The 14,054-nt window shown below is 34.1% G+C and overlaps 1 protein-coding gene across 1 annotated transcript in view; it reads right to left on the reverse strand.

Moving 5' to 3' along the window:
- The window catches only part of Apoltp (Apolipoprotein lipid transfer particle), a 67,158-nt gene that overhangs the window by 22,355 nt on the left and 30,749 nt on the right, over window positions 1-14,054 (reverse strand). The window contains exons 37-49 of the mRNA XM_068768098.1: window positions 13,352-13,450; window positions 11,272-11,424; window positions 9,984-10,190; window positions 9,239-9,397; window positions 8,566-8,801; window positions 7,660-7,771; window positions 6,019-6,189; window positions 4,778-4,920; window positions 3,547-3,652; window positions 3,036-3,169; window positions 1,793-1,994; window positions 665-885; window positions 142-277 (exon numbers count right to left, since the gene is read on the reverse strand). Coding sequence (XP_068624199.1) covers window positions 142-277; window positions 665-885; window positions 1,793-1,994; window positions 3,036-3,169; window positions 3,547-3,652; window positions 4,778-4,920; window positions 6,019-6,189; window positions 7,660-7,771; window positions 8,566-8,801; window positions 9,239-9,397; window positions 9,984-10,190; window positions 11,272-11,424; window positions 13,352-13,450 — 2,079 coding nt within the window. The remainder of the gene's footprint in view (window positions 1-141; window positions 278-664; window positions 886-1,792; window positions 1,995-3,035; window positions 3,170-3,546; window positions 3,653-4,777; window positions 4,921-6,018; window positions 6,190-7,659; window positions 7,772-8,565; window positions 8,802-9,238; window positions 9,398-9,983; window positions 10,191-11,271; window positions 11,425-13,351; window positions 13,451-14,054) is intronic.

The raw sequence follows: 14,054 nt of genomic DNA on the forward strand, positions 1-14,054 counted from the left end.
AATAAACGGCGAAAGATAATTCATATACGGATTACATAAAAACTAATTGCGTGAAAATGATCATTAAATTATTTGAAGATTTAGCTTGAATGACCATTAAAGATAATTTATTAACACATTAATATTGGAAGCACTGCTTACATCGAAAATAGATTTCAACCAAGGTAATCGTTGGAAAGGCGTGCTAAAGTTGAAACGTCCATCTGTGTGTTTTACTCCACCGTAGCGCAGGTCAAGCTCCCCGATTTGACTGCTGCCTGGGCAATGCATGGTGCCTCTGTGAACATTTAAAAAAATGTATTTGGTCCCTTTAGTATGCATATTATTTTAATATATGCCATTCTAGGAATATAATCCCAGAATACCTCTATTTATAAAGTAAAAATAATAAAAAAATCGCATATTGCACTTTTTGATAATACTACTTTTTTTCGAAAATGTTTAATCTCAAATTACAATTTTTTTTACTTTCTTTTGAATTATTTCAGAAAATAGCACATTGCAAAAAAATATTTTTTAAAATTGAAAGAACAATACTTATAAGGTATTTTGCTATCGCTTGATTACGTACCTCATATTTTTCAGTGGTACACACAATCAAAGGAAAATAGTAATTAAAGTATTATCTACCAACAGAACAAAGTTGAACGTAAATTACACTCACTTAAGTATTTGGTACCCATGCACCAAGTCCTTTTGGTAGGAGCCCTTCACGTTAAAGGTCGGATCTTTTACGTAGATCGGCGTGGTGAGGACGTAGTTGACATGCTTGGAGCCATTCACGTCCCACTTGTAAGAGAGTTCGTTGTCGACGTTCTTGTATTCAGAGTTCGATGTCCAGGTGATCTTCGCGTTCGCATCCAAACTTTCTTCAAGGTACAGGACCTGAGTAAATAGTTTAGTAGAGAAGAGAATAACAATAAGAATATAACACAAGAAATTGATGTCACCAGTTCTGTTGCTAAGTGAAGATTTGAAACACAAACTATTTGCGAAACGGTGTGTAAGCAAGCATTCGGCACCATAACAATTAATATCAAAAGAAGAGAAGTTTGTCTTATTAGTTCAGTTATTTTACAAGCTGTTTAAAAATAGCTATTTAAATTGATGTTTACATAATTTTAATTGGACATCCTCATCCTCAAATTTTGGTATTCTATATTATAGAGCAAGAAAGTTAGGTACAAGAAAAAATAAACTTTTGTATTTCTTGTACCTCACTCTTGGTAATGTGTTTTGAGAAAAATCTCTTAGATAATTACGTTCTTATTGTATAAAAACCTAATCGACATAAAATACATTAAAAAAATTTGACTTTATAGTTGTCCAATGTTTATTCTAATATTTCGACATATTCGAAATTTCCTCCATATGCACTCCACGCGCCCTATCAAAAAATCGTATGTATAGGTAAATTACATACTTTAATTTAAATAGTCAAACTAACGCTATATAACTTCTGTAATATGTATTTTTGGACATAGAATTAATTTTACATGGACTAGGAGTTATAAATAGTTAGTGAATTACATAACTGGTAGATCAAATGTAGCCCGAGGTGGGGGACTTTATACCTATTAATTTCAACCCTGTGTATATTTACCAAGTTTCAATAGCTGAACCGTCGACTTGATATTTATGAAAGTGATTTTTTTATGATTATATATATATATTTCAGATATAGTGTACACCAGTTTTGGTGTTATAAATTAAAATTTTTGGGTAAACGATCTTATCATTTATTTTATAGTTACGAAAATGGTGCATCCCAGTAAACTAAAATTTAACTCACCTTTCCTTTAAGTGCCGTTATAATCTTAGTGACGTCAGTCCTGTATTCAGCTTCTAGAGCTTTCTCGGGATTCTCTTTTGTTCCCATGTCGCCGTCTATGTACAGTGTGTGCACGTCAACGTTGGGCTTGGGGAGTATAGCGTTCACGACCAGATTGATACGTTTGTCCAATATGTAACCGAAGGATGCGTTCGCGCCAATTCTGAAAATAAGTTTATATAATATTTACTAGTTTAATAAAGCTCCAGAAAACAAATTGAACAAGATAAAGTGATATTATTTACACTACAAATTACTGGGCACAATTATTCCAACTCTATACACAAGGTAAACTGGAATTATATATATGAAGCTAACCCAGTACATAAAGTGTGTTTATTTTGTGGTCTAGCAGACGCGGATTACGTATTGATATGTTATTGCTTTTTATAAACCGTAAACTGTGAACACTTACTTCAAATGTAATATGACGGATTACCTTATGGAATGTAACACAGACGGACTATAAACTTTTGTAGTATAGTATTTAGCGTAATTTGAGAATAACGATCTCAGGTTTTGTTAACCCAATAATTATACTATGAAAACTGTAATGTTTATGTAATGTTTGGAAGTGGAAATCTAACAACATAGACCTAAGCGTTATTTATTTTATTGTATTAAATTTATTTTATTGTATTAATTTATTTTATTGTAATTAATTTATTTTATTGTATTAAAAGAAACAATAAAAAAATGTCCATTCCAATGCGCAAAAGTCATGCGTGTAATAACAATTACAATTCAAAATATCATAACTTGTACACATCTACACGGTACTTAATCGGTTTGATCTTCATTGATCACTTTAACTATCCTTGATTGATCTCAAATATTATCTTTACAACGTTCCCCGAACTGCCTTACTCCTTGTCGTTGGTCGCAAACAAAAAATCTCTAAATATTGCCATATATTTTTCTGAAGTGCCTACATATATAATTTTTATAACATCAAAGCACCCTAATCGCCCTGCCTCCTCACATCCATGGAATCTGCAAATGCTACTTGGGCAGTGGTACAAACCAGGCCCAAAAGAAGTAGTATTTGCTTCCTGTAGCATTGATATATATTGCAGAAATTGATTATTCAGACTACATTTAAGGTAAAAAAATGTCAATAATCTTATACGTAAAATACGGCAATGGATATAACGTATAACAATAAATTAACAAATTTTAATGTCTCAATGTAGATAATACTCACTGCCAGACTTTATCGAGGTCCATGCTGAAACCAGCTTCGTTTTTGACAAGGCCATCTGGAGCGGTGTTGTTACCGAAGAAAATATCCAGGTTTACGCTTCTCTGCAGCTGCTTTACTAATTGGTGTCCTATTGCCTGCACACGTATAATATATAATTTGTGTATACTGACCAAAATCAAGAGTTAAATATGTTAAAAATAAATTTTCACCCAACCTTTTTACATATTAACTATTCTTTCACAATTCAGTATTTACAAAGATTCAGTATTTCTAGTGTTGATGGCTTATTACGAATATAAAAAAATATTTGCAAAAGTAAAATCATAAATTAAAGACGTAGTTGCGCAAACATGATTCTTAAAATATCACACCAGAAACGTCGCATTATATTGTTTACTTGTACCTATAGATAGATTTTAGCTATTTTTTTTAAATATGACATTAAAAAAATTGAATACTTTTGAAATAATAAAGGTGCGTAAATAAGTACTTTTTTAGTTTAATAACTCACCGTTATATATAAATCTCCAATCAGAAAACTCCACTTGAGATCACCATCTCCCTTCATTTCGGGCAGCTCGTATTTACCCAGAAGGTAGCCGGTCTTCGGTCCGAATCTATAAAACAAGTAAACAGTTTACTAGAGTCGTTGTCGTTTCAGGCCATAGACGGTGCCCATAAATGATCTCCCTCAAAGATATTTATGGTAGTGGCAGGTTGGCGATTGCAGTGTGGTGTTATGGTATGCAGAGAACGCTACTGCTCGACCTCTTAAAACTTATTTGTGAGCAGTGGTAATTCTATATAATTAATGCACAAAGTGTGAATTAAATATGATTGTATCCCGGGAATCGAACCCGCAATCGCTAGTCTCAAGTTCTCACTGCTCTTTTTACTACAGTATAATATAATTAATTTAAGACTATACACAAAGATTATTAATTCTTTAGAAATTATTCTAAGCTATACACAATATTTCGTAGAACAATGTCATCATTACCTCAACGTTTCGTGGGTAAAATATCATGGAGACCGCTTCAATTACTTACTAATAGATATTTGATAAACGAACTATCTATTTACGAACATGTGTTACTTGTCGTCTCACTCGCACATGTATGTATAAATATCCGTCTCATTTGCCCATCCAAATATCGGAATTTTTTGATAAAATTGTTTTCTATAACAAGTCAACGCTCCCACTTTTGGTAACTATGCATTTGAAATTCTGTTCTCTGTTAATAAATATTACGAACACCCAAAAAAAAAAAAAAAAATAAGTCCAATAAATCAAGGTTAAGTCAAAATCAACAGGGTAGTGAGTATAATAAAAAATTTATCTCGTAAAATTGATTAAAAAGACGTAATTTACTTTATGCACCTTGTGTTGTTCTTTCTGTTACTATAACTACAAATCTTAACTTTTTCAATTGTTTTTATTTTCTTGTTATTATGACAGTAAAAATGAATAGCGTAATGGTCAGATTTTGAAAGAATATAATATAACACTTTTTTTAAACAATCCAATCAGAATGTTTACAACGATGGTAGAGAAAATTTTTTCCGTTATATGCTGTATTACCTCAATTCGACTTGTAGTTCATTTATAGGAGACCTTATATAGTTAAAATGCAATTGGTCGAACATAAAACAAAAACAATTTATACCCATTACTCGACACAATTAGGTGATATATCTAAGTATTAAGCGGTTGATAGATAGCTTGTATATCTTTAACTTACACAAAATCGGCATCACCCTTCAAGAAACTTAGTTTCCGCAGCGGCGTAGATGCTTGGATGCTTATAACTTTACGGAGCTCCGGGTACGAGTCCACGCGGGATTTAAAGAAAATTTCCTTGCCTTGCACTTGAGGTACATCCACCTGGTAAGTTTCAAACATAAATGATTATCAGTTTAACCCTACTACAATTAACACCTAAAAATGCGTGACCATTTATGATTATCATTTCTACCGTAAAACTTCCACAGCTATATGAGAATGAATCAGGAATAAGTAGATCCGTAGACGAACGAATAAACGAAAAAATGGGTAGATCACATATCAAATGGCCACTGTTACTTTAAGGTTTTCGAATGGAGGATACTACAAGATCAGACAACCTTTTTGGTTTATGACAGATTTACAATTTATACAAGGTTGTCTATTCTGGTCGACGTTCTAAGCTGCGCTAGCAGGGACAATTTAATCTAAGTTATTATCATTTTCGTCCACGTCATGTATGCTACACATAACTTAGCTTTTTTAAATAAGCTATAATATCGTTTAAATTATAAATGGTATAACTGTGAAGAATTACTAAGCTTAATTATAATTTCATCTTAATAATTTAGAAATAATGTACTGTTATTAACAGAGAACTGTTTTGAGAAAACAATGGAAATGACATATCATATGGTCACGTGATTCAAACAAAAGATTAAGTCCGAAGGAAGATAGATGAATGTGTGCAATTTTGAATCTTACAGAAAATAAAAAGGAAACGCATCTAGAAATATGGTCATAACAAGACTAAGAAAACTTTTTTATTAGATCTTTATTATTATTAAATTTAACATTATAGTAATTATGTACACTTATCATTATATTTTTTTGGTTGTAAGAGAGTTAGAACTGCATATATATGAATTTATTTTAATAAAAGTTCTTATCACATTGATCATGTTACATTTTGTTTTAGGACCGCAATGCTGTCCACGTGGTGATGATTCAAGATCCAATGCTGATTCCTAGCCTAGCTTAACATCTTTTCAAAGCTCTTGAGCTTCGGGGGGAGTCCCGGTTCGGGCCACTGCATACTACTATCGCATTGAATTTGGTGTCCGCTAAGCTCTTAGGTCGCTTCGGCGGACGCTGCATAGAGTAACTAGGTTCAAGGGCCCCCAAGAGGGACCGTCTCCTTTTTAAATGCTACAACTGCTTTAACTAATTTTTGTAAGAACACATAAAAATCGAACAAACCTTGAAAGATACGTCGGTGAAGTTGGACTCTATTTCTGCTTTAGCGTGTACCGTGGCTTCAATGGGGCCCACGATATGCGCCGACATACCGTAAACAGTGTGCGCGGCTTCGAATTTCATTCGCACGCGGATCTGTTGGCCTTGACCCTTGGGGACAAGCACTACGGACATCTGAAATAAATTATCGTCTAATCACCATTTCGGTACGAGATCACAGGTGAATGCGCACAGTCGGCTCTTACCTCCCGCAACACTGAGCTTGTCTTGCTCTTTAACACAGAAACGCATTACGTTCAACTAATGTAATTATAACGAACTGTAAATGCAAAGTTAGGTTAAAATTTCTTGGTTGACGACTTAATTCGACGCTCGGCAGTGCGTTCATATTACGGTCGTCGACTAAAGTCGACGCTCTGCCGTGTGTCTAACCCAAAATGCTTAAATATTACTCAAGTCAAAGTCAAAATAGCTTAATTATATGAGATCATTACAAATCACTTTTAACGTTAATTTGTAACGCGACGTCTATTGAGAAAAACTAATAAACTAAACGGCTATTGTAATTTAGTTTTAAGTATTTTTTTCTTTAAAATTAGGACAATTTATTTCCAAACATCTCTATCATGATCGTACCTTGAATTAGAGTAATTTGCTTTTTTACAGAGCCTGTGTTTAACAAATTTGTTAAATCTACAGCGTCGTTTGATAGTTTTTTATAAAATCGTACAAATTGACATATGAATGATTAAGATGTATTATGGAGCCTTATAGTGCGTACAGCAAGTTTATTATTATTCCTTATGTAAACTTACAGAATATGTATATCACAAGATTACTAGAGAAAACTGCATTATGTACGTTCTAATTGATAGTGAATAAATCATCTTTGTCCATTGTCACTTTAAAATCAACTTCTTATTAGAAACGGTTTAATAGAGTTAACTAGGCTAGCGGACAATATTTCACTATTGCTTCTTAATTAAATAGATTTTAATGACGTATTGAATCATATTTACTATTGATACAATATAAGGACATAGCCAACTTTTTTGTACTACATAGATTATAACAAAAAAAGAAAAAACGAACAATTCAAATAAAGGTACAAGAGGCGATCTCTACTAGACAACCTTTGGATGTAGATGAGGGACATGAAAGAAAGGGCAGTTTAGGGTGTAATACATAAACATACTTACATAAATATATATACATATAAACACATACATATCCTTCTATACATACAAACATATATACAAAACATATACAAATATATTAATTTCTTTAATTAACCAATTCATAGCGATAGTAAAGATTTTATACCATTACTACTGTTAACGCTGTCGTCCTATAGTTAGAACTCTGTTCAGAGAAAAGAGAATCGTAGTTGACTATTTTTAAATTATTCAATACATGGTTCGACGATATGTGAATGTGGGCAAGACCGGTCATCGTGTCCACCTTTGGGGGAGTCTTGTACCTTACGTTGGACGTCTATTGGCTGATATGTCGGTGATGATAATCATTATTGCTTATCAATAAAGAAACATGTAAGCTAATTTGCCATTTATCCAAGCAAACATTTTTTCTTTTTTTAAAATAATGTCTGCATACAAGCATTTAGTGTATAAACGTTTTAATTACCTCTAACGGCTGCCTGTTCGTAACTTTACCGCTGATACTGTACTCTGTGGTGTCTGTCACGAATGAACCCCGTATGTCGTCGTTCTGGAACTCCGTTATTAACTTCATTGCTCTGAACACACAAATGTTAATGTTTTCACTTTGAAAATAAAACGATTATGAATAAACAGTAGCGAATAAAAATCACATTCCTATATTTTGTTAAAAAGAAATAGAACTGATTTATTAGAAATATTAGTTTTTCTTCTCTTTCTCTTTTCATAAATAATAACATAAATATATAATTACACAATTGATAATATATTTAGAGTATATAGTAACCATTAATTGGAATATTCAGAAAGCTGAAACATGCGGGCAGGTGCTTACATATAACTCTTTTTAAAATCTATGGTCGAGGCTTATGCCCAGCAGTGGACGTTTTCGTTTGAAATAACGATGATAACCTATATATGTAAATCCAAAATTTGAGAACCAATTTGACAACATTTTTTGTTATTAAGACAAAATAATAAATAAAATTATCACAATATAATATGTTTCTTTTTGTAAGTTTTCAATTAGACTGCTTCAGTATAGTTTACTGTGGCAGCTTTGCATTTAAATTCAAAATATCTTAATTCAAGTAGACATATTCACGCACTTTTGGATCATTGATTATTTTTAACTTAATATCAGTATAGTCAGTCCGTGAGTAAATTACGACTGGCTCGGAGCGCTGATCTGCTGAGAGCCGGCCAAAAACTTAATAGTTGCTCTTTTTAAATGAAATTTAGCAAAGTTTGTTATATTATAATATCTACTTTATAAATGAGTCAACTAACCAAGTACCACACTTTTCGATCAATATATTTATATTTATATTTCTGGTATAAATATGACTATCACGTAATTGTTTATATTTACCGTAAGCCTTTGTGCGGACTGCTGAGAGCAACGTTTAACGAAGCCGGTCTCTGGTCAGCTTTCAGTGAGTAGGAATTCTCCGCGTTATTAAAGTCCACTGTGAGAGTCCTCTGCGTCTTCTCTTCGCTGTATTGTAGAGATAGGTCGGAAGGTTCTAGAACTGGGACAAGAGCGCCGCGCGCCTTGAAGCGCACCTGACGGGATGGAGGTGGACGCCATACTGCGTCCGCGAATAACTGGAGAAAAATAATATAATACTAATCGGTCTTTTTTAAAACTTTACTTTATATAATAATAATAATTCACATACAATTATAATACTAATCAACGTAGAAAAAAATATACATGCTACTAAAAAAAGGAGGAATTACGAGTAACTATGTCTTAGTTGTTCCAAATGGAACAGTGAGTGAGAGGATTAAAAAAGAATATTAAAGAGTAGTCGTATTATTAGATATAATCATATATTGGAAAACTTGATGAGCATGTATAGTTTTTATCTTTCCATCGACTCTGGTTGATTAGTTTCGTAAATGTATTTCTGTAGACCAGCACTGATATTTCTTATCAGACAACTGTATAGGACTTTTTATACTGCAATGTGTATGTATTGCCACTATTGATAATTGTAAGTTCATAAGGAATTCGACATAATGAAAAATATAATACACACGTAATTGTTTTGATCGCCTTGCTGAACTTGTATGCCGCCGCCAACCACGCTCTCGACATCAGAGAAGTCTTTTTTAAACTCCATTTTAATGAAATAATCTTCTAAATACATGGACGTAAGATTCAAACTACCTGATGTCTCCACGAAGGGATCGTCGAGCTGTAATATAAATGAAGTGAAATTAATTAAATTTATGCAATGGTGGTAGGTAGCCCAGCGGTAAAGACTTAGATTAAGTAAGACTTGCGATCGTAGGTCGCAGGTTCTATTCCCGGGATACAATCTTATATACTTCACACTTTGTGCATTAATTATATAGAACTGTCACTGCTCGTAAACAAGTTTCACCATAATATCACATAGCGATCGCTAACATGCGTGCTAAGTGTGGCGGTTATTATTTCCCCCAAAAGATTTATTTAGGGTAGGACTATGCCTTGCATATATGCAACGTCATTTCGCAGAGCATCCGCCAGTCGATTTAAGAACTTGGCGGTTTCCTAATACAGAGTCAATGTAATTTTAATTTTAGTTTTTTTTTTTCGGTAAAATTCTAGGTTTACCTATGATGTAGTATTCAATTTCATAGATTTTGTAATACTAAATTCGATTTATTATTGTAAGAGTTTTTTTAGGTCTCTTCCGAGTGATAAAAGAAGATTTCAAGTAGTTTAATAAAAAAAAAACAATGCAGTTTTTTCTTGTACTTTAGGAAGCAGATAGTATGAGGGAAGTTTAAACTTGCCTCGAGCTTAGCAATCGCGTTGACGGTGAAAGAGGGCATAGCGATGTTGGCAGCCATCTTCCATAGCGCGTCTTCAAGTCGAGCTGTCACCAGCGCTTCAAGGCCAGGTAGCACCGCCAACGGCGTCGCGATGCCAACAGACGCCACGTACGACTGATACGCCAAATCCTCTCCGCACTCGTATTCGTAAAATATTTTATATGAGATCTGTTGAACGGCAGATGGTCAATTTTAATTATTCATATATGATACTTTATAACTACACGCCTCGTTGTGTCCCGTATTTTAAAGTACTTTGATCATTATACGAGAGAAACATGATGTTATAAAGAGATTACCTAATTGGTTGAGTGGTTCTCGAGTTTTACGCTTAGCAAGTGAATTGACAATTCATTTTATATTATTTTACATTAAAAAATTATTTGTCACTTTAAGATTACCTTGAGGAGTTTTATCGAATAGTTTATACGCATTGACATCTCGTTTACAAAAACGTTCAATTCACAGCCAATGAAACAAAATCTTAAACACAATTAACATAAGCGTACCTATGCTCTAGGTAACCAGATGCAACAATTTATGGTAGAGTATGATAGTCTGAATGGTTAAGACAGACGAGTCGAGTAAATTCGATTATGGAATCACTCCTAAATTTACACGTGCGAAATCTCTTAATGAAAGATGAAGGAAACTATAAAATAAGCTTACCTCCATGTATACGACTATTTTGTGAAAAGCACTTCAGCAAGAAGAAAAGACAAATAAATTGATGATACATTTTTTCTTTTTTTTTTTTTATTAAGTGAAAAGACATGTAGGTGCACATGATGGTATGCCCATACATTATGCATATTCGTACCGAGCGTAAAGCTAACAAATCCAGAATGCACATATTACTTTATAGACATCTTAAGGTCTATCAGTAAATTCAATTTTGCATACTTTTTTAACAGAGTTTGTTGAAAACTTTCAGAATGTACCAGTATAATAATGGTTTGATTCACTGAATTTTGTAATTAAGGAAAATCAATAAATCACCTAATTTTTTTAAATGCTACGTAAACCTTTTTTAAACGAAATAGGCTTACATTAAGATTTTAAAAATAGATAAATATTCGTGTAGTAAATTTTTACATTGGGGTTGTTAGATAAGTATCGAAGTATTTATTTTTTAATTTTTGTAGTTCAATAATATCATTATTTTATTAACAGATCATTACATAATCTAAAAAGTAAATAATTTCGTTAAAAAATTCCAAATTTATGACAGTAAAGTATTAATGTACACCTCATGCCAATATGTCCCGTTGTAGAGCAGGGCAACACACGTCACATTAAACTTCTCGCCAATAGTTATGTCCACCGTATAGACAGACTTCACTTCTTTGATTGCTTGGAACGGTGTTACCAGGTTTAATGTATTTCTCATCACAGTGTATTCCTGAAAAAATTTTTTTTAAAAAGAATATTAGAAAGAAAATTTAAAAAATTTGATTTTTTAAATATTTACATATGAAACATAAATTTGACAATATTCGTTATAAATAAGGAATGAAGCAAACGAATATTCACGACTCAATTACTCCAATTAACAGGTTGTCAAATATCTCCCTTCCGCTTTTTTGCTCTTTATTCAATGCTTTATAAAAAGTGTTACAGTGATCGGATTTAGTTCAAATATGCGCCGTTTTGTTCGATAATCTGTTTCCATCTAGACGGCAACTTCATAATACCTCCCTCGTAGAAGCCCCCCTCCTTATTTGCGAAGAACTCGGACAGCCACTTTTCACAAACCTCTTTTGAGTTCAACTTTACACCACCAAGGGCGTTCGCCATGGACAGGAACAGGTGGTAATCACTTGGCGCTATGTCCGGGCTATATGGCGGATGTGATAAAACCTCCCATCCGAGCTCCCGTAGCTTCTGACGAGTCATCAACGAAGTGTGTGGTCTGGCGTTGTCTTGGTGGAACACTACACCCTTCCTGTTGGCCAATTCTGGACGCTTCTGGTCGATCGCCTGCTTCAAGCGGTCCAGTTGTTCGCAGTAGATGGTAGAATTAAGCGTCTGGCCATATGGGAGCAGCTCATAGTGGATGATTTCCTTCCAATCCCACCAAACACACAGCAAAACCTTCCTGGCCGTCAATCCCGGCTTGGCCACTGTTTGGGACGATTCACCGGCCTTCGACCACGACCGTTTTCGCTTGATATTGTCGTATGTGATCCATTTTTCGTCGCCAGTCACCATCCGCTTCAAGAATGGGTCGAGTTCGTTCCGTTTCAGCAGCATATCGCAGGCGTTGATTCGGTCCAAAAGGTTTTTTCGCGTCAAATCATGCGGCACCCAAACATCAAGCTTTTATTTGTATCCAGCCTTCTGCAGATGGTTTAAAATGGTATGGTGACTAACTCCCATCTCCTGGGCGATGTCACGAGATGCTACATGCCGGTCTAACTCGATGTAGTCCATGATTTGATCGGTATTTGTCGTCACAGGTCTTCCGCCGGCTGGCTTATCCATGGTGTCGTTTTCGCCGGCTGTGAATCGTCGAAACCATTCCTCCGCGGTTCGAAGTGATAGAGTACCATCCCCCAAAACACCATTAATCTCACGGAACGTTTCTCTAGCGGATTTGCCTTTAACGAAGGAAAACTTTAAAATAGCGCGAATTTCGGCGTTAGTGAACTCCATGTTTACACGTCTATAACTGTTGAACGCAATATCCAAACTAATCATGCATAGCGTCGTTTTGTAGGTTATGTCAAGACCTTTCAAATTATGTATAGTATTGCCAGATACGAGCTCTGTAGCGCTTTGTAAATAGCCGCGAAATTAAAAAGACAAAAAGGCGGAAGGGAGATATTTGACAACCTATTATACTGCCTTATTTGTTAAATTTATTGGCTAATAATATGTACTATCGACTAGGTAACTAGTCGATAGTACATATTATTAGCCAAGTAATTTGTGCCTTATTAGCCAAGGAATTAGCACTATAATTTAAGACGAAGTTAAATTACTATTTACCTACTGTTAGTTAAGATTGTTAATAACATTAAAGAGTATATGACAATAAAGCCGTTTTAAGTGGCAAGGCGTATAGGGCGCCCAAACTAAAACTCCTTTTAAGGAGAAGCCCCAGGGCTCCGGAGTGAAACTCGACACGGGCCATTGAATTCTACTACTTTACCGGATCGGCCTTTTGCAACCTAAATTAAAACAGGTTTAGTAATCTTTTTGAAATCGCTCTTAACAAGTGAATTTTTTAAACATTTAAGTGCTTTCCATAATTAGCTCCTTCTTTAACTTCATGCAACTATACACGAGAGTATGGAATTTTCGATTATTAGATAAAAGTTTTGTACCTCCAAAACAAATATGTCAGTTAGGACTATAGGTGATTTGTTAGGCAAATTCAAAGTAGCATTAGCTTCAATGATATCTTCTTCATCCGGGCCAACAAACTGAAAGAGAAATATATATTATCCTGAATGTTCATATTAAAATAACAATATAACAATAATTATCTGCAGTGTTTAATTGTATATTGTAAACTTTATATTGTTTACAAAATAAAACAAAAATCAGAACAAAACGTAATAATGTTTATGGAAAGGATTATTCGTTACTGCAATATTTTGTATACGATTAAAACAAATAAGACAGCGTGACCTCGTCGCAAATTGAAAAGTGTAAGGTAGACAAATATTTACGAGCCGGTAGACCAGGCGTGGGTAGAGTTCCACTAAGTGGACCGACGATGCGGTCAACGTAGGGAGCTTTGGGAGAGGCCTATGCCTTATAGTGGACATGTATCGGCTGATATGATGTGGTGTGGTGATGATGAGACCCATTTTGTAAACACTTGCTTGTTACACTTAAAGTTGGACGAACATAAGTTGCTTATGTGGGTTATAAGTAACAAAGCAGTGACAGTAAAAAACTTTGGTATTTTAAGGCATTATAATTAAAGGCACTATTATTTGAATATGAAATTCTCTAAAATTGTTGTTCGGATAGTGTGACTTTGATTGAATTACCAATATTATGCTAACGATATCTACAAAG

The sequence above is a fragment of the Battus philenor genome, unplaced genomic scaffold, assembly GCF_028537555.1.
Source record: "Battus philenor isolate CCGP_79_NKW_IND1 unplaced genomic scaffold, ilBatPhil1.0.hap1 SCAF_24, whole genome shotgun sequence".
In the NCBI taxonomy this organism is placed as follows: Eukaryota; Metazoa; Arthropoda; class Insecta; order Lepidoptera; family Papilionidae; genus Battus; species Battus philenor.